At 41.4% G+C, this 22,382-nt stretch overlaps 1 protein-coding gene across 1 annotated transcript; it reads right to left on the reverse strand.

Annotated features, from left to right (window-relative positions):
* Nucleotides 1-1,990: 1,990 nt before the first annotated feature.
* On the reverse strand, nt 1,991-5,025 carry LOC136356993 (uncharacterized). Its single transcript, XM_066311718.1, has 4 exons — nt 3,975-5,025; nt 3,368-3,531; nt 2,780-2,923; nt 1,991-2,671 (listed from the first exon to the last, which is right to left on the reverse strand). The coding sequence occupies exons 1-4, from the start codon at nt 5,023-5,025 to the stop codon at nt 1,991-1,993; spliced, it is 2,040 nt and encodes a 679-aa protein (XP_066167815.1).
* Nucleotides 5,026-22,382: the final 17,357 nt, after the last annotated feature.

The following is a 22,382-nucleotide window of genomic DNA, read 5'->3' on the forward strand; positions in this document are numbered from 1 at the left end:
TTCTCTTTCAAGTCTAAGTACATCTTCGTACTGCCAGGGTGGATGGAATAAAGGCTTTCGTGAGCTTCCTGAAGTATCAACTGTTTAAGTTCTCTGTCGTCTGGAACGCATACCCGATTTCCGTTCCATAGGGTTCCGTGTTCATCCTCTGTGAAACTAGCGGCTTTACCCTGTTTCATATTCTTGAGGAGTCCACGCATATCCGGATCATTCTTCTGAGCCTCGCGGATTTGATCGAGCAAGGTAGGCTTGGCTTCCAGCGTAGCCAAGAATCCACGACCAACTATGCTTAGGTTCAGGGCTTCCATCTGTTGATTAAGTTCGGGTGGAATGCCACGGACGTCAAGAGTGTTGCAATGGCTTTTTCGACTTAGAGCGTCGGCGACCACGTTGGCCTTACCAGGATGATAGTGAATTCCCACATCATAATCCTTGATGAGTTCTAACCATCTCCTCTGCCGAAGATTCAGATCCGACTGAGTGAAGATGTATTTCAAACTCTTATGATCAGTATATATTTCACAGCGATTCCCAATGAGATAGTGCCGCCAGATCTTTAGAGCATGAACCACAGCGGCTAACTCCAAATCACGGGTAGGGTAGTTGCCTTCATGGGGCCATAGCTGGCGTGAGGCATAGGCTACGACATGACCTTCCTGCATGAGCACGCACCCCAATCCTTGGCGCGAAGCGTCACAATACACCATGAAGTCCTTGCGAGTATCCGGTAAGATTAAAACCGGCGAGGAAACCAGCCTTTCCTTGAGAGTTTGGAACGCCTTCTCGCATTGCGGGCTCCACACAAATTTCTCTTCCTTCTTCAACAACTGTGTCATGGGTCGAGCGATTTTGGAGAAGTTCTCGATGAACCTCCGGTAGTATCCTGCCAAACCCAAGAAGCTGCGAATTTGAGTGACTGTCTTGGGTTGCTTCCAATCAGTGACGGCGGTCACTGTTTCGGAGTCCACAGCGACTCCTTTAGCAGATATCACGTGCCCTAAGAATTTGACTTTGGACAACCAGAACTCACACTTGCTAAGCTTGGCATACAATTGATGTTCCCGCAACTTTCCCAACACCAGACGGAGATGGTGCTGATGGTCTTCCTCTGATTGTGAGTACACCAGAATGTCGTCAATGAAAACCACAACAAACTTATCCAAGTATTCCATGAACACTTTGTTCATTAAGTTCATGAAGAAGGCAGGAGCATTGGTTAAACCGAAAGACATCACCGTGAATTCATACAGTCCGTATCGCGTGGTGAATGCGGTCTTAGGGATATCTTCTTCACGAATACGTAATTGGTGATATCCGGAACGAAGATCAATCTTGGAGAATACAGTGGCACCTTTAAGCTGATCGAACAGATCATCGATCCGGGGAAGAGGGTACTTGTTTTTTATAGTAACTTCATTGAGAGCTCTGTAGTCAACACACATCCTCTTTGTCTTGTCCTTCTTTTCCACAAAAATCACAGGAGCACCCCAGGGGGAAGTACTCGGCCGTATATACCCCTTTTCTTTCAACTCTTCCAACTGTTTCTTGACTTCGGCCAGTTCATTTGATGCCATACGGTAGGGTCACTTGTACAGGGGAGTGGTTCCTGGAGCAAGATCTATCCAGAACTCAATCTCTCGCTTTGGCGGCATACCGGGTAGTTCTTCCGGAAACACGTCTCCGAACTCTCTGACGATGGGGATTTCTGACAGTCCTATCTGATGAAGTTCTGAACTACCGACAGAGGTTGGGGGAGCAAAGAAAACAACCGGTTGTTCCGGCCCTCGGTACAGAGTGACAGTGCGTCTTGCACAATCCACTACTCCTTGGAATTGAGCCAACCAATTCATCCCAAGGATCACATCCAAGTTCTTGGTGTCTAGAAGAATCAGATCCGAGGGAAAAGGAATTCCCTGAATTTCTATAGGAACGGCAGGGCTATAATACTTTGCTGTCATAACCCCTCCAGGGGTGGTGATAAGAGTTCAGTTCAGTTCTTCCTCTCAACAATGCCATTTTGAGGAGGATCATAGGGGGCGGAGAACTCATGCTTGATTCCCTCTTCATCAAGGAATTCCTCCACTTGAGTGTTCTTGAATTCTCCTCCATTGTCACTTCGCACCTTCTTGATAGTGAGATCATAGAGGTTTTGGGCTTGCTTGGCGAAGCGCTTGAAGACATCTTGAGCCTCACTCTTGTCATGGAGAAAATACACCCAAGTGAAGCGGGAAAAATCATCAACAATGACAAAACCAAACTTGTTACCTCCAATACTTATGTAGGCCACGGGCCCAAATAAATCCATATGTAGAAGCTCAAGAGGGCATGTTGAAGTCATGATGTTCTTGATAGGATGTGGATTCCCAACTTGTTTCCCGGCTTGGCAAGCACTACACACACGATCTTTCTCAAATGTGACATTAGTGAGCCCGAGGATGTGTTCCCCCTCTAGAAGAGTTACCAAATTCCGCATTCCAACATGGGCTAGTCTACGATGCCATAGCCAACCCATGGAGGATTTAGCAATCAAACAAGCTTCCAGATTCACTCTATCCACATCGAAATCGACAAGATAGAAATCATCCTTCAACTTGCCTTTGAATGCAACGGAGGAGTCATCCCTTCTAAAGATGGTCACATCCTCATCGGTAAACAAGCAATTGTAACCCAACTTACACAATTGAGAAACGGATAATAAATTGTAGCTTAAAGAATTGACGAGAAGAACATTAGAGAGAGATTGATTATTGGAGATGACAATTTTACCTAGACCAATTACCTTTCCTTTACCATTATCTCCAAACACAATATTCTCCCGAGTTCCATTCTCCTCATCAAGGCTTGTAAACATACTCCTCTCTCCAATCATATGATTGGTGCAACCACTGTCCACAACCCAACTTGAACCACCGGAGGAGTATGCCTACAAAAGCAATCAAGCTTGGGATTTAGGAACCCAAACTTGTCTAAGTTTGGGTCCCTTGATGTTAGTTACCAAAGCCTTTGGCACCCACACACAAGTGCGGTACTCATCATTGTAATTCCCATTAAAATAGGCAACCACTTTGCCCTCTGAATTTTTGGAAATTACATATGTATCATAGTAAAGACCCTCTGGCCGGAACCTCCTGGCATTGTGCCCGGAACTTCCGGTCATGTCTTGTGCACGGCAATTGGCCCGGAACTTCCTGGCAAAACGGCCGGAACTTCCTGGTGGGAATTTTTTAGAGACAGAGACTCCCACCCGGAGGTTTCTCCCGGTTTGTCTGGATGTTCCGGGTCCCTGGCAGCTCACAAGACTAGTCACCTCACTTGCTTTTGGTGCTTTACCTTCTCTCACAAACATCAAGCATTCTTTCCCATTTACCATCACACGCTTAGACACAGGACTTCCACCCGAAAACCCGAACCCGTGTTCATCCTTGTTAGGATGAGCGGTGATGGTCTTGTAAAGGGCATCTTTTGAATGGTATGTCTTCATGTATCCATATTTCACCAATGTGCCCAACCTTTCATTCTCTTTCTTAAGAACTTGCATAGCATCAATATTAGTAGCATAAGAGTTCAAATCAATATTGTAACACCTACACAACCATTGCTAGCAGAAGGGTTAGAAGAATTAGAAACCACATTTGGTTGAGAGGTGCTATTCCAAAGAGTGTCAAATTGAACTTCAAGATCTTTATGACTTTTGTCTAAATTAGCAAATTTTTCTTGAAGAGTTTCATTGACATCCCTAAGGCTAGCTAAAGAACCATTAGCCAAATTAAGCTCATTAGCTAGTTGTTCATTTTTAGCACATTCTTTAGCTAAGCTCTCCTCTAAGGCAATGTTTCTTTTCTTCTCAAGAATAAGCAATTCTTCTTGCCTTTCGAGTGATTGTTCTTTACTACCCAAAGCTCTCATTAATTTAGCCAAGTGTTGCGTTGCGGGTTTGCTAAAGCTCTTAAGCACATCATCTAATTCATTATCACTTTCTTCATCACTAGAATCATCATCAAGAGAAGTGTGAGAGGGCTTTTGAGTCATCACCTTGCGGCCTTGGGCCATGAAGCAAGAGTAGTAGTAGGAGTCGTCGTCGTCATCACTCAAGTTCTTGAAGAGACGCTCCTTGCTTGAAGAGGATGTCTTGAAGGCGACGGTAGCAACACCACCTTCTCCTTCAATCTTGTCTTTTGGCTTAGGCTTGGGTTTAACCTCGGAGGCTTCTTCATCTTCGGAGTACCACACTTCCGCCATGTGTGCCTCTGCTACATGAGCACGCTCCGGCTTCTTCTTGCCTCCCTTAGCCTTAGCTTTATTTGTCTTGGGGCAATCGGCAATGAAGTGGCCATATTCCCCACAATTGAAGCAAGCTCTCTTTGATTGCCTCTTTCCCTTGTCATCATCCTTCCTACCTTTGCCATAGCCACTCTTGTGAAGAAAATGCTTGAATCTCTTGACAATAAGAGCCATTTCTTCATCTTCACTTTCTTCACAACTTGACTCTTCTTCTTGTTTTGCCTTCAAAGCCACTTCTTGATTTTTGATTATGGCGGCATTCTTCACCATTTGCCTCACTTCACGAGCTTCCTCTTCTTGCATCTCATGAGACACAATTCTTCCAAGAATGTTACTTGAGGTGAGCCTCTTGTAGTCTTTTCTCTCACGTATCATTGATACAAGAGTGGGATTTCTTGGACCAAAAGCATGGAGAAGTCTCTTGACCACAAAGTGATTTGTCATGTCCTCACTCCCAAGTCCTTTAATCTTGTTGACAAGGATCATAATCCTATCATACATCTCTTGAGGTGTCTCTTTGTCATCCATCACAAATCTTTCAAGCCTTCCTTCCAATAATTCAATCTTGGCCTCACGAACGGCGGGTGATCCCTCATGAGCCAATTGCAACGTGTCCCATATCTCCTTGGCCTCCTCAAGTCCATCAACCTTGTTGAACTCCTCCGGACTCAAGGCGGAGAGGATAGCATTGGAGGCTTGAGCATTGCGGTGGATGAGTTGATCTTGCTCCGTAGTGAGATCCATATCTTCAAGGGGTACATCAATACCTGTACAAACAACTTTCCAAATACTTGGACGCAAAGAGATTAGATGCAACTTCATCTTATGCTTTCAAGCGGCATAATGTGTCCCATCAAAATGAGGTGCACGCCCGGAAGGTACGGAGACAAAGTTATGAGGAGGAACATTAAGTTTGTTGTAATCAAAGTGAATAGTAGCTCCCTTTGATCCAGTCTCCTTGGTGCTAGAAGCGTCTCCCTTGTCGTCCAACCCTTCATCTCCCTCTAGATGCGACATTGTGGATCACTCCAAGCAGTGAAGCTTGAATCAAAAGCACCAGGCTCTGATACCAATTGAACGTGCAGAGATGTAGCCTAGAGGGGGGGTGAATAGGCTTTCCTGAAATTTTCTCAACAATCGCAGCGGTTAAATTGATAGGGACCGGAACCTCCTGGTGATGAACACCGGAACTTCCGGGCAGGATGAGTAGCCCAAAACTTCCGGAGTTCTTGAGCCAGGAACTTCCGGGCAGCAGAGATAATTTGAAAACTGAGAAGAAAAACAGGTCCTAGCTAGGAAGATCAGGCAGACATATGCACAAGATGAAGATCACATGATATCAGCAGATTCAAACAAAGAACATGCACAAGAGAGACAAAGACGATTTTTTCCCGAAGTTCGGATCACACGGATCCTACTCTTCGTTGAGGTGATCCAAAGAGACAGGTCTCGATTAACCCCTTGCCTCACTTATGCAAAGATCCCAGAAGAGGTCCACAGACTTCAACTCAACACTTCTAGGTCATTTTCTAGAATTGAGTGACCACCAAGATCCAACTCAAAATTCCTTCTAGAAAAGACCACAAGTGCAAGTTGCTCTACCTAGGACAACCTCTGAAAATTCAGCACAAGAATCTTTACTCACTTACCTCGTTTCCTTGCGGAGGTGAGGAAAACCTTCACAAACTTTCCCGGAACATCCATAAGATCTTTGGAAGCTCACAGGCGACACCTAACCGTCTAGGAGAAGATCTCCAAGAGTAATAAGCCCAAGTGACAGCCCACAAGGTATCCAAAGTGCTCAAACAAACCTAATCATCAAGCCATCTCCAAAACACTCCTACACTCTCATCTAATCTCTCAATCTCACAAGATAGGCTCTAGATTTGAAGTGGAATGGCCAAAGGGTGACCTAGGGACGAAATCCATATGTATAACGGCTAAGTGACGTCATCTAGCCGTTACTCACAAGTTTGAACTAGAAACCTGCCAGGAGGTTCTGGGTAAAAGTGCCAGGAACTTCCGGACAGCACTTAGGAAAAATTTTGCTTTGAAATGGCGCCCAGAAGTTCCGGCCAGAACCTCCGGGTAGCCCTCTCTATCCCGCGGAGAAAATCATTTTTCAAAAATGATTCTAAAAATCTTTTGACTCATGGATATGACTAAGAGCACTTTGTATACCCTAGAACCACACTTGAAACCCCTCTTAATAGTACGGTTTTTCCTAAACTCAATTTCGAAAGTGAAAAATCTAGTCTAATCACCTTCGGTGTTTTTCACACTTAGGAACATTCAAATTGTGGGGTCTCCTTGCATTCTTAGCCATCACAACTTGCTTTGGGATTAAAATCCTGTGAATAAACTTGATAAACACATTAGTCCCCTTTAACCACCTTGTCATTAATCACCAAAACCCACTAGGGGGTTTAAGTGCACCTTCAGGCTCGACCTCGGCTGCAGCGGATCCGACGAGGTAGCTGCGGATCAAGTTTGCGGCGACAAATTGAGCTTGCCAGCTCCAGATCGACCTAGGTGGGGTAGATTGTGGGAGGTGGCTACATATCGAGTGAGACGGTTGCGGATCGAGCTCGCTGGCTACGGACCAACATCGGCGGTATTGTTGAAGCCTCCCCACTTTCTAGTGACGATATCGTCCCTTTCCAAGGAACAGAGAAGACGCGGACGATGACACGGCCGAGCTCGCCCAATCCGCCCTAGGGATCGCCGGATCTGGCCTCTGGCGGTGGCCACATCTCAACCACCGCCATCTTCCCTTCCTACCCCACCACCATTTTCCCTTCTCCTCATTTGCATCTCTCCCCAGGTCACCGACGCCGCCTCATCAAGCTCGGGTTTTGGCCTTGCCGACGATGACCACCGCCACCTTACACAGGGTGTGGGGGCATCACACGGGGCCATGCCTTCTCCCAACGTGCTACTTGAGCTGTGCCACACCCCACAAGTCCTCAACCAGGCCCAGCGGAAATGGTCAATTCTCACTTTGTTGCTCGGTTAGGCTCGAGGGATTCCTAGACTGTATACCCCTAAGTCAAACCAAACTTAGTCTGGACGAGAGAAATGGACTAGGTTAGAGAGATATGAGTAACCAAACACACCTATATGTGTGTGGAGTTTTCCTACCATTAGTGACTATATAGTTTCCATTTTGTTTTTTATGATGAAATTCATTTTGGCCTTTTCTTCGGAAAAGCTACAACTAATTATTATAGAGTTCGTGGATCAGAAAATTACGACTTATAACATCGTAACTTGATTAAAAACATTAAAACTACTTAATACCAATTACCAAATCAAAGATATAGAAAGCACTATCAGTATAATACCGTTTGATACGATAGATCATTTTTATTCTTATTTCATATCGCTCGGAAAAGGTAGACGATTTTTCCCGGTCGTTTTACTGGTATGCCATTGTTGACGGTCATTATCAACCAGTTTCGACCGTCAATATTACCCAATTAATGAAGACTATCTATGCTTGTGACGCATAATTCCCGAATAAAATATCTACTTCCACTATATACTATGCTACTAACATCTATGTAGGAGAAGCACATATAAATGGAGGAGAATCGACAGAAAATAGACGAACGATCAATCAGACATTGTCGGGGATTAGACTTATGGATAGATGGGTTGAGAACTCAGAAATGACATGATCAAATAAGTCCAAAATTCCCTGTTTTGGATTGAGTAGCAAAGGAGGAGTCAGCCTGCCAAAAATTGGGCCGTTTGGGCCATATCATGATTCGGCCGAACTGGCCGAACCCCCATCAACGCCGTTCAACCTGTGGTTTTGCATGGATGTCCAGGATGCAGCCTCAATGATGGTTGCAGGGCAGTTAGGACATTTCCAACTGCCATAACCGTCATTAGCAGCTATAAAAGGAGCTTCTCTCATTCCATTCTACACACACCTCAAGAAAAAGATCAAGAGCTCTCCCAAGTTTAGTTTAGTAGTTCTATTGCTAGTTGGAGTAGGAAATAGAATAGTCTTCATAGTCCTCGAGTCTTCAGGAGATTACGGGTATGGCTCTAGTAGCTTTCCTCTTTTCTTTTATAAGACTTATTGAATTAATAGAATATTCTTCTTTATACATTTTCGATATTTTATTCCATTCATATTATTTAAGTACCGACTTTACTTTATACTTGAATCAATATAGTCGTGTAATTAGCTTTCCAGATACGTGTATTGGTGTGTGTATAATGTCCGTGTATTCGGTTGCTCTATGTCAGTTGCAAGGATGTAGAGTAGTATTTAGTAGTGTAAGCGCGGTGCTTAGATTATTAGATACCATTATTTGGGGTAATATGCAGCGGTTCAGAGGCTGGCCGCTGATGGTGACAGCTCAGTACGGGTGTTCCTCTGCATGTGTACATTATCCTAAGTACAATTTCCTGGGGAGGGTACTTCTCCGTATTTAGCCCTGGTTAGATGGCCATGACTGGTTGTCATAAGGAGCTCGGCAACCAGGGATGGTTTCTCGAAACACCAGGAGGACACTGGATATGGGGTATTGGTTGCATGGCTGTATACTAGCAAGTATAGACTAAAGATGTATGTATACTAGAAGTACAAGAATGATACTTTTCTTATTCTTTCTCCACTTAGCTTAGACTATATTTTAGTGATAGTAGTTCTTAGTTCTTCCTTCTGTGTGTCAACCTACCCTTTGAACTGAATAAACCCCTGCATAGACTTTGATGTATATAAGTAATATACGAATTGTTAGCATAGTTCTCTCTTATCATATCTTCCCTTGGGATAAAATAAATACGATACCTTGGAATACTTCCGGGTGAAATGCTATAATGATATAACCGTGTGCTTGCGGATCATATCTGTAACCATAATATATCAGGATTATTTCTAGTGCTATTGCTGGGAATTATATTTCCAGTAGTGTCGCTAAGAAATATCAACATCCATTTTCATCTGGTATTTTCAAAGAAGTTATGAAGCAACAGAATAAAGAAAACTTAATCCAACCTTCATATGTTGTCAGCATTTATGCTATAATATCGTTATTTAGTATTCAAATTGCTTTAAATTTTCCCTAATAAGTGTATATGTGTAAGTATGACTGTGACTTGTACTTGTAACACATATCTTTATGAGGCTCTATTTCGATAGTATTTCGATATTTTAGTTAGTACCTATATGTAACATACCCGAATTCTAGGATTAAGGAATTTCCATCAAAACTAGTTAAAAGGAAAGTTCTTCAATTTTGTGACAAAAAATTTCCATTTTTAATTCTAGGTGAAGTTGATCTATCTCTTGCATAAATAAAATTTGAGGGCAAATTAAAACCTTTTCATTTATAATATAGGACAAAAATGCAAATACAAGTGTAGACATGCATACACACATATGACATGGTTCAACTTGAGTCTTCTTTGTGCATTTGGATCTTTGGTTGGCACTGCATATTAAGACTCATGAGCATAAATAAAAGATAAAGTTTCACTAAGCGAACCTATAACCACACTTGAGCAATAATTATAAAGACATGAAAATGAGGTTAAATATTATCATTTTAGGTCAAGAATAGTCTAAATAAATTTCTTACAACTATTTAGATGCATCTAAAATTAGGAAATGTACATATAAAGATAAGTCTAATTAATTATCTGAAATAATTCGTGCATGTTAAAATCATATGAAAATTCATGTAGACTCTACTCAACACATACATCTCACTATAATTTTGGTATAATTTAATAACTAAATTTGATACCTAAAATAAATCAGTCAAACCAGTTAAATAATAGGATAATTATAATCCTTAATCGGCTAAAACCTACCCTCACCAAATGTGCATTAAACTGCATGGAAGTGTATAGGGGACATAATTTATTCAAACACTAGGTTAATTATCATAAATAAATATTATTTTTTTCAGAATTTATCTTCTCTGTCTAGGTCTCCTAAAAATCCCAATGAGCCTATCTTCTTTTAATTATTTGTGTGAGTAATCTATCCATAATTTTTAAGTGCAACCAAAGAAAATAGAATCTAGGTATCTCCATCTATCTCCAGTAAAATCCACAAGAATTTATAATGCCCACAAATTAAATTAGAACTACAAAGTGAAATAGAGAGAAATAATCCTGAAAATTCGTCCAAAATCACTTACACCCAATCATCTACCCATCCCTCTCTTCTCCACCTAGTTTGCCATGACCTGGGCCCACCTGGCAGCCACTTGGGCTTTCCCACTCCTTGTCCATCTCCTCCAACTAACCAGAGACAGCCGAGAGAGAGATCGGTGCCGGCAGAGTTCGACGCGTGCCATAGACGTGTCGCCGGCCTTAACTCCCTCCTTCTCGCTTTCTTCTCCTTCCATACGCATCGTCCTCTCCTCCACTCCACACCCACACAGAGAAAACCGAGGGGGAGCATCCTTGCTGCCCTTCTCCACTGTTTCTCCATTGCCAGCCGTGAGACGATGGCCTCCTCATTCGTTGATGAGCAGCAGTCGTTTCCTCCTATTTTGAGTTCCTCAATCTACTCTCGATACCATCTCTATTTCATCTAATTTCGTCCCATTCTATATAGCGGTTAAGCGGGAACGCCACCGTGCCCACGAACGCCCTGGAGCGCACACCGACGACCGCCATGGGGTTCTCGTCGTCGTTCCGACTGAACCGAACCACCCCAAGCCGAACCCTTGCGCCACCAGGATCGCCTCGACGTCCTCTTCAAGATGCCTCAAGAACCACAAGAATCGGTGAATCGAGGAGGGAGATCGGCGTCATCTTCTCCAACTCCGGCTACCGGCGTCGGTCTTCGATTCCTGCCGCTCCGGTGAGCCTCGCGTCGATTCCTCACATATACACCATTCTTGAGACCTCTCTAACCACCTGTACACCTTCTCTTAACTCCCCAATCCCCATCTACCGGACCAAGCTGTCACTGTGAAGCCGACATCATCCTCCGCCGCCGAGCCGTTCCGCGAGCCACCGCCGACGATCAAGCTGCGCCGATCCTTTCAGACTGCTTGGTAAGCACCCAGGGACCTGTAAGACTCACATGCATGCATCCTTCTAGTCCTACTCAAGCTCTAGCTCCACATGCACCATCATCCCGACACCCACCGCCGCTTCCACCGCCGTCGCCATCGATTCCGGCTACCTAAGTTTGCAAGAAGACCACCAACGGTTTCGCCTTTAGTTCCTCTTCATTTTCTCTTTTAGTCGCCACCTCAGACAAGCTGCCGTTCGCCGCCGGTGCCGGCGAGAAACTCACTGAGCCGCCGCTGCTCTGTCCACCGGTCACCGTCCCACTGACGAGCAGGCCCCACATCATTAGGCGCTGAGGACTTCACTTAGCAAATAGTTTAAAACATGAAAGACTTGTTAGTAACAAAAACTCTCAATGACATGTGAGACCAAAGACTTAATCGTAATAACCTAAATCTTAAAGAACTCCTAGCAAATCTTCAATTAACACGTGCTTAGGGACTGCGGGATCTATTTTGTGGAAATATAGGGGCCTTTTTACATATTGGCAGAGACTGACATGCGGACCCTCTTTAATAAAAATCTAGAAAAATCTAAATGAAATGCCTAAAGCTTTATATTTTTAATAGAAAAGCATGTAAATTTGTAAAATCCATAACAAATTGAAAACAACTCATTTTAGAGTAAATAAAATTTCTGTGAACTCACCAAATCATGAAATTTAAATTTATGGCATAAAAATTTGCACTCACTGTACAAACTTTTCCTCAAAAATTCATCTAAGTAAAATCACAGATAAAACTCGCACAAATTTATAAAATGCATGCAAAATTCATTTCAACTCTTTTTAGAGCAAACTCAGTTTCTACATACCCACCAACTTATGTTCTTACATAAAGTAAAATGAAATAGTATACATACTTCACATCAAATACCTATAAAAATATTAACTACAAAATGATTAGTTTTAGATAAGCTGAACTTTAGAAATTCATATAAAATTTATCTTAACTCCAATTTGAGTAAACTCAAGTTCCGTAGAATTTCTACAATAGATTTGTGCACTTCAATATTATAAAATAAAAAGACATACTTACTGTGTAATAAAAGCCTCTAAACATTAATGTAAGGAATAACCAACATAGAACAGCCTTTAATTTGTAAAATTTGTAGAAAATTCTTCTTTAGTCCAAATGGAGTGAACCGAGTTTCTATAGAACCAGCAAATAGCATAATAAAATAAAATATGGCATCTTCTGTACAAGTTATAGCTCTAATATTTAAATAGATAACCTAGGAGCTAATCACATAGTAATGGTTAAACAAAAAATATATGTGTAGAGCTATATAAAATGCATTCTAACTATGAATAAACCAAAATAAAACTTGTTAGGCCAGGGAAGTCATAGCTCCAGCCTTAATTCCCAAAAACTTAGCATACTTAACTCATGTAACAATTTCTAGGTTGGTAGGTTAAGTAACTAGCATTGAACATCCCTATTTATAAAATGTGTAGTAAAATAATATAAACTCTAAAATTTATGAACTAAGATTAGATTAGTTAACTAAAATACTCATTTTAAATATCACTAGCAAGATGGATCAAGTTCTGGACCTAAATCTCCAAAGCCATGTACACATAGAGACTATACGCCTACAACACTTTATAACTTGTAAAATACATAAAGAATTCATGTTAACTCCAAATATTTTGAAACCAAATGTGTTAGTCTTAGAAAACACATCTCTACACCTATGTGAAGTCAAACTTAATAAACATCACTTTATAAAAATATTTTATAACACTGCATAAGTAAATACTACTTCTAAAATTCATAACTCCCAAATAAAAAGAGATAAAATAGAAATACTTTCACCTAAATTCATCTTAGACTAGTAACTATCCATTGTGCACAAATCATGTGTTTTAGAGCATTTTGGATTTTTCGCATATTTCGGTGTTTAATTGCATAATGTGTACTTTATTTAGATAATTGCTTAATCGGTGAAGAAGTGAATTAGGTGCTGACATTTTCCAGATAGAAGGCAAGTCCCACCTCCCTCTCTTTGATCACATTGGTCCTATGTTTTGGAGGTTATTGAAAATGTTTGCAAATCTTGGATGTCATTTGTACACTAATACATTAAAATTTTGTAAAAACTTGTTAGAATAACACCTATTGATTGCATTATCACTTGAACTCCACATATAGCCATAACCTTCATTCCTAGCCCTAGAAACAATATGACTACTCACTTCATATGTGAGTTATGATGCTACTATGATACCATGATGCTTAGCCATGCTTAGTATGTGTAATACTTGTCATTTGGGCTCTTATTAACTTGAAAAATGATTTTATATAAGTTCTGGGCAGAAATGAATAAATGAGGAATTTGACAAACAAAATGATGAAAAACTTGAATTTTAAGTTTGGGCCTCATGTGGTATACATATGTTGACTAGTTGTATACCGATAGGGGGAGTGTGTGCCCAGACTGATCTACGGACATCACTCAATGTTATGTTTACCGTACATCCACATGTGTTATTATGGGGTGACCTTGGCCTATTAAGATAAGCACTTGTCTGACCTTGTATTTGGGAGACCGTTGTAGTATAGGTAGGGGCCACGAGTGTACTGTGGGATACCTAGAGGAACTACCCATGTGTGTGTGGGATACCTAGAGGAACTACACATGTGTGTGTGTGATCGTAGGACGATAAATTCCCTATGTGTGTGCTTTCCGTGAAGGGACGAGTGTACTGTTCCGCCTCACGGCATGGGCGTCTAAGTATGTCTAATACAACGATATTGTGCCACGTGGTGGGTTCCTGTTGTGTCCGTCATCACGGCGTTAAGTTTAAGGCGTGGGCCCACCACTTAACGGTTCTAGGTCATATATCAAGTATGGTCTAGGATGGAGGAACACGTATCGTGCTCATGCAAGGTTAGACAATACTTAATGTAAAAGCCTCGTTGTGACCTCTAGACCCACTCGATGTGTAGAGTGTGGTGGTACCGATGGGTACCGGACAAACTAGAGCGATTCACATCACGTGGGTAAAGCTGTACAAACTCTCCAAAGTCTAAAAACTAATCGATTAGCCGTGCTCGCGGTTATGAGCAGCATGTGGATATGTGTTGAGTATAGACTTGTGTTTATTCTTCTAAATGCTGAATGTTATCTTCAAATTATGATGAGATTTGAGAATGATCTCCTTGCTGCCATGGATGGCAATGAGGTGTATATTTATACATGATTAATGCCTACTTTGATGCCCATATGCTAAGTACTAGCTTGCTGAAATTTATTTAAAAACAAATCTGATTTGAAAGTGTTTTATGCAAATAAAATTTGCTTTATGCTAAAAAGAAACATAATATGCCTTCCTTGATTATATGCCTTGCAAGTAGAGTGTTAGGCTTGTCTTGGTGCTTGCCAGTACATTATTTCTAATAGTGTACTGACTGTTGCTATTGAATTAACGATTTGCTTGCAGGTTTTAGACTTAATCTTTTGAGTGATGCGGGTGATAGTCTGCTTCTTCTAGGACTTTGAACTTAATGAGGTAAACCTCTAGTCAGTGTGCTTGAGGATTGGGTAGTCAAGCTTCCACTGTTCTAATATTTTTATTCAGCCGGTCGGCCTATGTAACTATGAAGTAGTTGTAATTTAGATCCTTTTCATCTTAAGTGTATTTTGCTATGTATTTCCATGTTTAAGATGAAAGTGTGAATCTAGTGCACATCCTGGGAACTAGATTCACATGAGTATGTGTTAAGAATATTTGAGATGCTAAAGTCCTGTCAATGTCGACATACTCGATGTTAGCTTATGTTGCCATGTGGATTCGATGCACATGAATGCCTTGTATTTATACACATGAATGCCTCCTTTTTTTTTGCGGGGACATGAATGCCTCCTTATCCAAGTTGAACTCTAGAGGCATACTAGGATCCGAGTAGTCCTAGTCATTCCTTACACTACTGGAAAACTCATCTTTAATCCCGGTTTGCAACTCTCTTTAGTCCCGGGTTGCAAAACAGGACGCCCAATCCGGGACTAAAAATGTCCATCTTGGGACTAAGGGTTTTTTTTTCATTGTTTTTTGCTGTTTGCATGTTGATTTCAAACCAAACTCAACAACAAAATCATCCACGTTCACAAAAATATCACAAAATCATTCACAAATTCAACAACAAGAACATCCACATTCAAAAAACCATCCACAAATTTATATCACAAAATCATCCACAAATTCATAAAAACATCTAAAAATCATCTACAAATTTACATCACAAAATCATCCAAAATCATCACAAATTTACATCCCTTCTTTCTTTCGCTCAAAATCAATGGAAACGCCAGCGCTCGCCGCCACCGTCCGTGATGGCCGCGCTGAGCACCGCTGTCGCCTGCCGTAGCCTGCCGGCCACCGCCACGGAGGGGAGGGTGCCTTAGCCCGCCACCCGCCACCCACTGCCTGCCGCCCGCCACCCGCTGCCGACAGCCCACAGAGAGGGGGAGGAAAGGAGGGGGAGGAGGAGGAGGAGGAGGAGGAGGAGGAGGGGAGGATAAGAAGATAAGAATGAGTAAAAGAAGATAAGGATGAGGAGGGAGAGAAAGATAGATTTTGGCTCTCTCTCCCTCCCATGCATGCTTTTTTTTCTTAATCTTTAGTCCTGGTTGGTATAAACAATCGGGACTAAAATGATCTTTAGTCCCGGTTGGTAACACCAACCAGGACTAAAGACCAAAAGTTTCGTTGGGCTTTTGAACCAGGACTAAACATATTCTTTAGTCCAGGGTTTCTATTGGAACCGGGACTAATGTGATTTTTGGCCGACCTACGAAAGATCAGCTCTCTAGTAATGTTACTTCTCATTGTTTGTTTCTTTACCTGCTCAGGGATCTATCCCGTACTTAGGGATATCTTTCTTTAAATAATCGGATATGTAGTATTTCTGGTGAGTAAGTGCACGTCTATAGGGTATTTCGTACTTACTACACGAATACCTCTCGTATGACACTAACACTAGTCACTCTATCAACAATTGTTCTGGGGAGGCATAGTCCATAATCTTTTCACCATATACATACATTAGTTTTATAAAGTAAATATATCATTTTTGGTCAAGTTTTATCTTAATAACCTAAAAATGTTTCCTGACAACAAATTTACTACCATATTCGTCACTATTAATGACATTGGTATCCAGCTTCGGTCCACCAATATAACATGAGTACACACCTATCATTCCCAACATGCTTCGTGGATATCCAATGCCAATATGGCATGCACAGACGCGTACACATCTATATATATTCCCAACATATTTCCTTTGTTTCTAGCTCTAATATGCCAGGACGCATCCACACCTATATATTCTCCACACGGTTCCTATTTTCTGTCCTTTTATCACTATAAAACCACATATATGCCAACACCTTGTCACATCCAATTCTCTACACATTGTCCTAAGACATCATAGAGGTGAAGAACAATGACAAAGCGGAAGATTGAGATCAAGCGCATCAAGAATGAGGAAGCACGCCAAGTGTGTTTCTCTAAGCGTCGTCCTAGTGTGTTCAAGAAGGCCAGCGAGCTCTATACCGTCTGTGGTGCAGAGGTTGCTATGCTTGTCAAATCTCCTGCTGGTAAATTTTTCTCCTTTGGTGCCCCCTCTGTCGGATTTGTTCTTAGCCGCTTCCATGCTACTACTACTTCTAGAAAACACTCCAGTATGGGTGTTACGATCCAACATGATAATAGTGCAACAATCAAACTACATGAGTTGAATCAACAACACATAGAGTTGCAAAACCAACTGCAAGCTCAAAATGAGAAAATGAAAGCGCTACAAGAGGTTGCTAAGAAGGAAAGTGGGGGAAAAGTGATGGGTTGGTTGAATAGCAAGGTTGAAGATATATGCCAAGAAGATTTGGAAGAGTTCAAGATGGTGCTTGAGTCTCTAAAGTACTTGACGAGGGGGATAATTAATCAACTCTTTCAGAATTATGCTATGTTCTCTAATATGATGCGTGTGCAGCATTGTGTGACCGCTTTGCCCAATCAACAATTCCTTCCGAGCAGTGAAGATGTCAAACCGATGATTCACCATGTTCCTAGTTCAAGTTATGGATGGAACACAAGCATAGATAGCAAACCTAATTCAAGTGATGCTCATGTTGTTGGGGCCAGGAGGTACTTTCCGAAGTGATGGATACAAGTTGCAACAAGATAAACCACAATAATTTACGAGTATTTCCCTATTTTGCAATGATTTAATGTTGTTCTTTTTTTAAGTTACTTCTTCTATCCTTTGGAAACATTATCATGTTTAAGTTGAGCAAGTATGATAAATGCTATTTTCTATTCCAAAACATGTTTTGGTAGTTACTATTTAAATTCCATGCAAACAGTATCGTGTTCTACTCGAACAACTATCATGCACAACAATTTCTTGTGTAATCATATGGTGTACTATGTTCATATATTAATTTGTCCTTGGATTGTGGACCGTGAATCATAGGAATATATGTTCACACACACATATATATATGGTGCACAACGTGCCATGCAGCTGCCTAGCGCACACCGCAGGAAGCGCCTTCCCCTATCACCGGATTTTCCATTTTTCCCCTCCTATCATGCACCTTTTTGTTTTTTTTGTCTGGCTTGCTTCTGATTTTGTTTTAATTCCTCACGATCGTCTATCTAACAACATAGCACCCCTTACAACAACCCCTGTCCTACCACATACAGCCACATACAGGCGCACCCCCACCCACCCACCCTTCCCCAACACAACCTCAATAAATTTTCACTCACGGACGAAATCACTAAGACCGCAGCCCACCTATCCCCCCTCCTAGCGATCTCAGAATTTTTTTTACTCTGCGGAAACATTAATATCGTGCCTTATAGGTGAAAATATTTTCTTTACCTCTGTGGTAAGCCCCTACCACCAATGCGCACAAACAGATGGTAGCAGTAATTTATTTACAAAAATAAAGTACTAGTATTTATACCATCGGTAACCAGTCATACCACCGTATCCAAATATTCCTCACATCCTCACTCCGTTTTTTTCTAGATCCAGAGCAGCCTCAGCCGAGGTGATTTCCGGCGATGGCGATCGTCACTGGCTACGGGAGAAAGCGACCACCTGCTCCTCTGGCCCCTTCTCTGCGTGCTCGCCTGCCATGTCTCAACTTGCAGCCCTCCTCGGCCGAACTTGTTTTGCATCACCCCCTCCATGGATACATCACTATTTCCTCCCTCTAGGAACGACCTTCGCGATGATGTGAAAGGAGAAGGTAGCGGATCCGGGCCTGCTACCGTCAACCTCCATCCTTGTCCTCACTAGCCGAAGGCGGGACCAAAGGATGCATGTGCCAGATTGGGCACGAGTATCACCACTGGAAACAGACCCAGATGGGAGGAACCACACGGGCAACTTGCGCTCGAAGGCGACGGCAGCGGTGACGATGCTGTCTTGTGGTCTCTTTCTTCACGCCCGTGGTCCTAGGGAGGGGCTTGGTCTCTGTGGACGGTGAGAGCCACCACAACCCATGCTAGTGGTGGGTGGCATCAGCGGAACTTCCTCGTACCGGTGGTGGGCAGCACGCGGTCGTCAGCCCAACCTCAACCACTTCCTCACGACCTCTATGGTGCTTGCACGGAAGAGGGGCGCCCCCAGCTTGACTTCCGCCATCACCCTGCTGCTGGCGCTAGGCCGGACTCCGTAATATGTGTTGTTCGTACACACACTACATGAAACTCACGATACTATGTAGGTTCGTAGAATGTCTCAGAAACGCCCCTCCGATCCCCTGCCTATTGCACCCTCACTTGATGCAGTTAGTAATATTTTACTACCATCTAACCACCACCATCACTAATGGATAACATTTTTTACCCTAATTTTTTTATCCCCAATCGAACTACATATATATAGTTATGTAGTCATATATATATAGCATGTTTACTCCAATCCAAAAGCTAATTTTAGGTGCATATGCAGCTAAGTTGAACACACAACACATCTGTTGATCCATAAGAAGCAATTAAGTTGGATGAACATTCCTATGAACACGTATTTGTCCTTCCCATACTCGTTGACCCATGTTTGGTGAATCTATAATCTATAATCTATAATTTCTATATAGTTGGTATCCGCTAACTTCTAAAGCTCAACATGCAAGTGTGCCACATCATCACACACACTACCAATTATTATCTAGAGTATTTTAAATCTCATGAAAACATGGCATAGCATTTGTAATTTTGTTGTATTTTTTAGAATTCAGCATGCAAGCAATGTAAAATCACCATCTTCACATCATTTTCACATTATTTAAACATATATGTCTATCATTTTTATAATGTATAACATGCATTCATCCACATATCCCGAAACAAAGCGCGGGGTATCAACTAGTTATAACATGCAAAAGAAGGCAACTAGCTCGCACAATGTGCATGGATGGTTTTCCTTGTACGATTAAAATATGCTCTAATTGTCCTTACTAATTATCAAATAAGGAGTGTGTTGCTTTTAATTTCTTTCCTCCCAAATTAAGGTGGTTGTTTTCTCTCTTGTTTCAGAAAAACATGTAAAGCATCAATATACATTATCATAGTAACCTTGGAAATATCAATTTCCGTGGTTCCAGTGCTCCCACCATTGGTTGCTGTCATGTGTTGCTATTATATTGCTGCTCGCTGCTCAGCCTTGATTTGCCAGTGATGGTAGTGTCTAGAAGAGGATGATAAGGGAAATATAATTAGAAAAATGGGATTTTCATGGATTTTATAATTTGATAACAAATTCTTCACTATCAGGATAAACCTTAATTATTCTAGGTAGGTCAGAAATTACCAAGGCTTAAAGCTCAACTAATGGGTTAATGATTTTCTAAAGAAGTTCTTGGTGATTTAGGAACATCTAAGCTGATCATGGAGGTTAGTCTATGGCTCAAGCACTAACTAACTAGGCCTATGCCTCTGTCCCTACCTAAATATAAAATTTGATCACTAGTGGTTTAAATTTAAAATACCGACTCATAGGTTAAACATTGTTTTAAGGCAAAAATTGTAACAAAACACCCAAGTTTGTGCTTTTACCATGGGATACCCAAAGGACATGACACAGTTGTTTCACATCCCGAAAGACTGGTAATTAGCTATGGGACGTCTTGACCATTATTTTATTACTTCCGATCCAAATGGAGAGAGAAAGCATATGCAAAAGACAATTTTGCCCCTAGCACTAAAAATGCATGTAACTAAACTAGATCCAAGCCACCCTCCCACTCCCGTCCCCCCTCTTCAAAACACTAGAATTTGGGGGTGGTGACAACAGTGTCCATGGCAGCCCTTGGGGCAAAATTATCTTTCTTAAATGGTTCTCCGATCCCTCTATTAGGACATGAAACAATAAAATAGTGGACACAATATATCACAGCATATTACAAGTTTTTCATTGTGTCCAACAGTTGTTTCACCTTTTTGGGTGTTGTCCAACAAAGATCGCAAACTTTAGGTGTCCTACAAAAAAATTTGCATTATTTTAAAATCTTCTACTTATCCGCAAGGATTAGAATGTTAATCTAAACAAAAGTTTAGGTATTTTACATATCTTTCTAGTGGCGTTGGTCTCTTTTAATTTGGATTAACGGTTTAAATGTTGTTACCAAAATACTACTACTGACCAAGGCTGAAATATGTGAACATAGATAGATTTAGATCTTTTGAATAACATGAATTGAAGCTTGAGATACACTTAGTTTATATATTTAGTTCAAAAGTTTAAAGCTTATGGCTAGTATAACAAGGCAACTTGCTTTAGCTAGTTGTTTGTTTTGGATTTTTTTTTTGCAGTTTATATCAAGAATTTGGTTGTGGTGTTCAACAAGTAGCTTGGCATTTGTTTACAAATAAATTTGGATATGACTACAAATCGGTTCCCAATTTTTCCAAAAAAAATGAGCATTGTTTGCCCACTTGTAGAAAGAATGCTTCAACACTAGATCAAATATGTTTCAAACTACTAGAATAGTGAAACACTATCGAATAATGATCAAAACATATTGATGTTACACATGAAACATAAAGCTTCAACTGTGGAAACATTAACTAATCTACAAGAATCAAAGAGAAAAAAATATGAAACACCATCAATATACCCAGTGCAACATTTTGATCAAACACAACAAATATCAAGATATATTGGTTGAAACATCGGACAATCACAAAATATACCGGTCTACACATTGCTTCTTCCTCCTCTTCAATGGTTGGATGTCCAAATTCTCCTTCCAAGCTGACCACCCAATGATGAAGATGGGTCAGCCTTATCCGCATGACGAAACTCATGGTCATTACTACAGCCATGACGAGCAGACCATTTTCCTCGTGACTTGATTCTCAATACATTGTTGCTCCTACTTGTTCCTCCTCTTGGTAGAGAATATCGAGGGCACGGTTCTCGGTATGGATGTTTTCAGAGCAGCAAGCAAGGTGGCTTCCATGACCGTGAGAGGAGAGTGAGGAAGAGGAAGTAGCAGAGTGATTTGCCTGTCAGTGGGATTGAGGGACATGGAGAGAGTGGATGAGGATAAAGATTAGGTTGTGGGTTCCGATAGTTAGTGCATGGGGTATGGAGCAAGTGGGAGAGGGGATGGAGGAAACGGAGTACTGTGTACGATGTTTTCTTATGCATTGAGCATCTGAGGGGGATCATTCTCCAATAAATTTTGAGTATTTGTTTTTTTTTCATGTTTGCATGTTTCTTCTCCACCTTGCTTGATACCAATTTATTGTCAATGTGAAGGCAAAGACAAGTGCATGATAATCTTATTTGATGTGTACCTTTTGAACTGGTTTGCTCTATTTACTTTAGTCTCTGTCGACGGGGGATACCCGTAGACCGGATAAATTGGGTATTGGGGTACGTTGGTATGAGGATCTAGACGATACGAAATCAAAGTAGACAAGGGACAAGGATTATACTGGTTCAGGCCCCTCATGAGGTAATAGACCTAATCCAGTTTATATGAGGTTGATATGGAAAACCACAGAGTACAAAGGGAACAAATGA

This window comes from Oryza sativa, chromosome 6 (genome assembly GCF_034140825.1).
Source record: "Oryza sativa Japonica Group chromosome 6, ASM3414082v1".
In the NCBI taxonomy this organism is placed as follows: domain Eukaryota; kingdom Viridiplantae; phylum Streptophyta; class Magnoliopsida; order Poales; family Poaceae; genus Oryza; species Oryza sativa.

Coding starts and splice junctions, on each gene's coding strand:
- LOC136356993 (XM_066311718.1), bottom strand. CDS start 5,025: ATGGATCTCACTACGGAGCAAGATCAACTCATCCACCGCAATGCTCAA. Junction 3,532..3,974: donor TGATTCTAGTGATGAAGAAA/GTGATAATGAAT, acceptor ATGCTATGCAAG/TTCTTAAGAAAGAGAATGAA. Junction 2,924..3,367: donor CTGTGTCTAAGCGTGTGATG/GTAAATGGGAAA, acceptor TTGCTTTTGTAG/GCATACTCCTCCGGTGGTTC.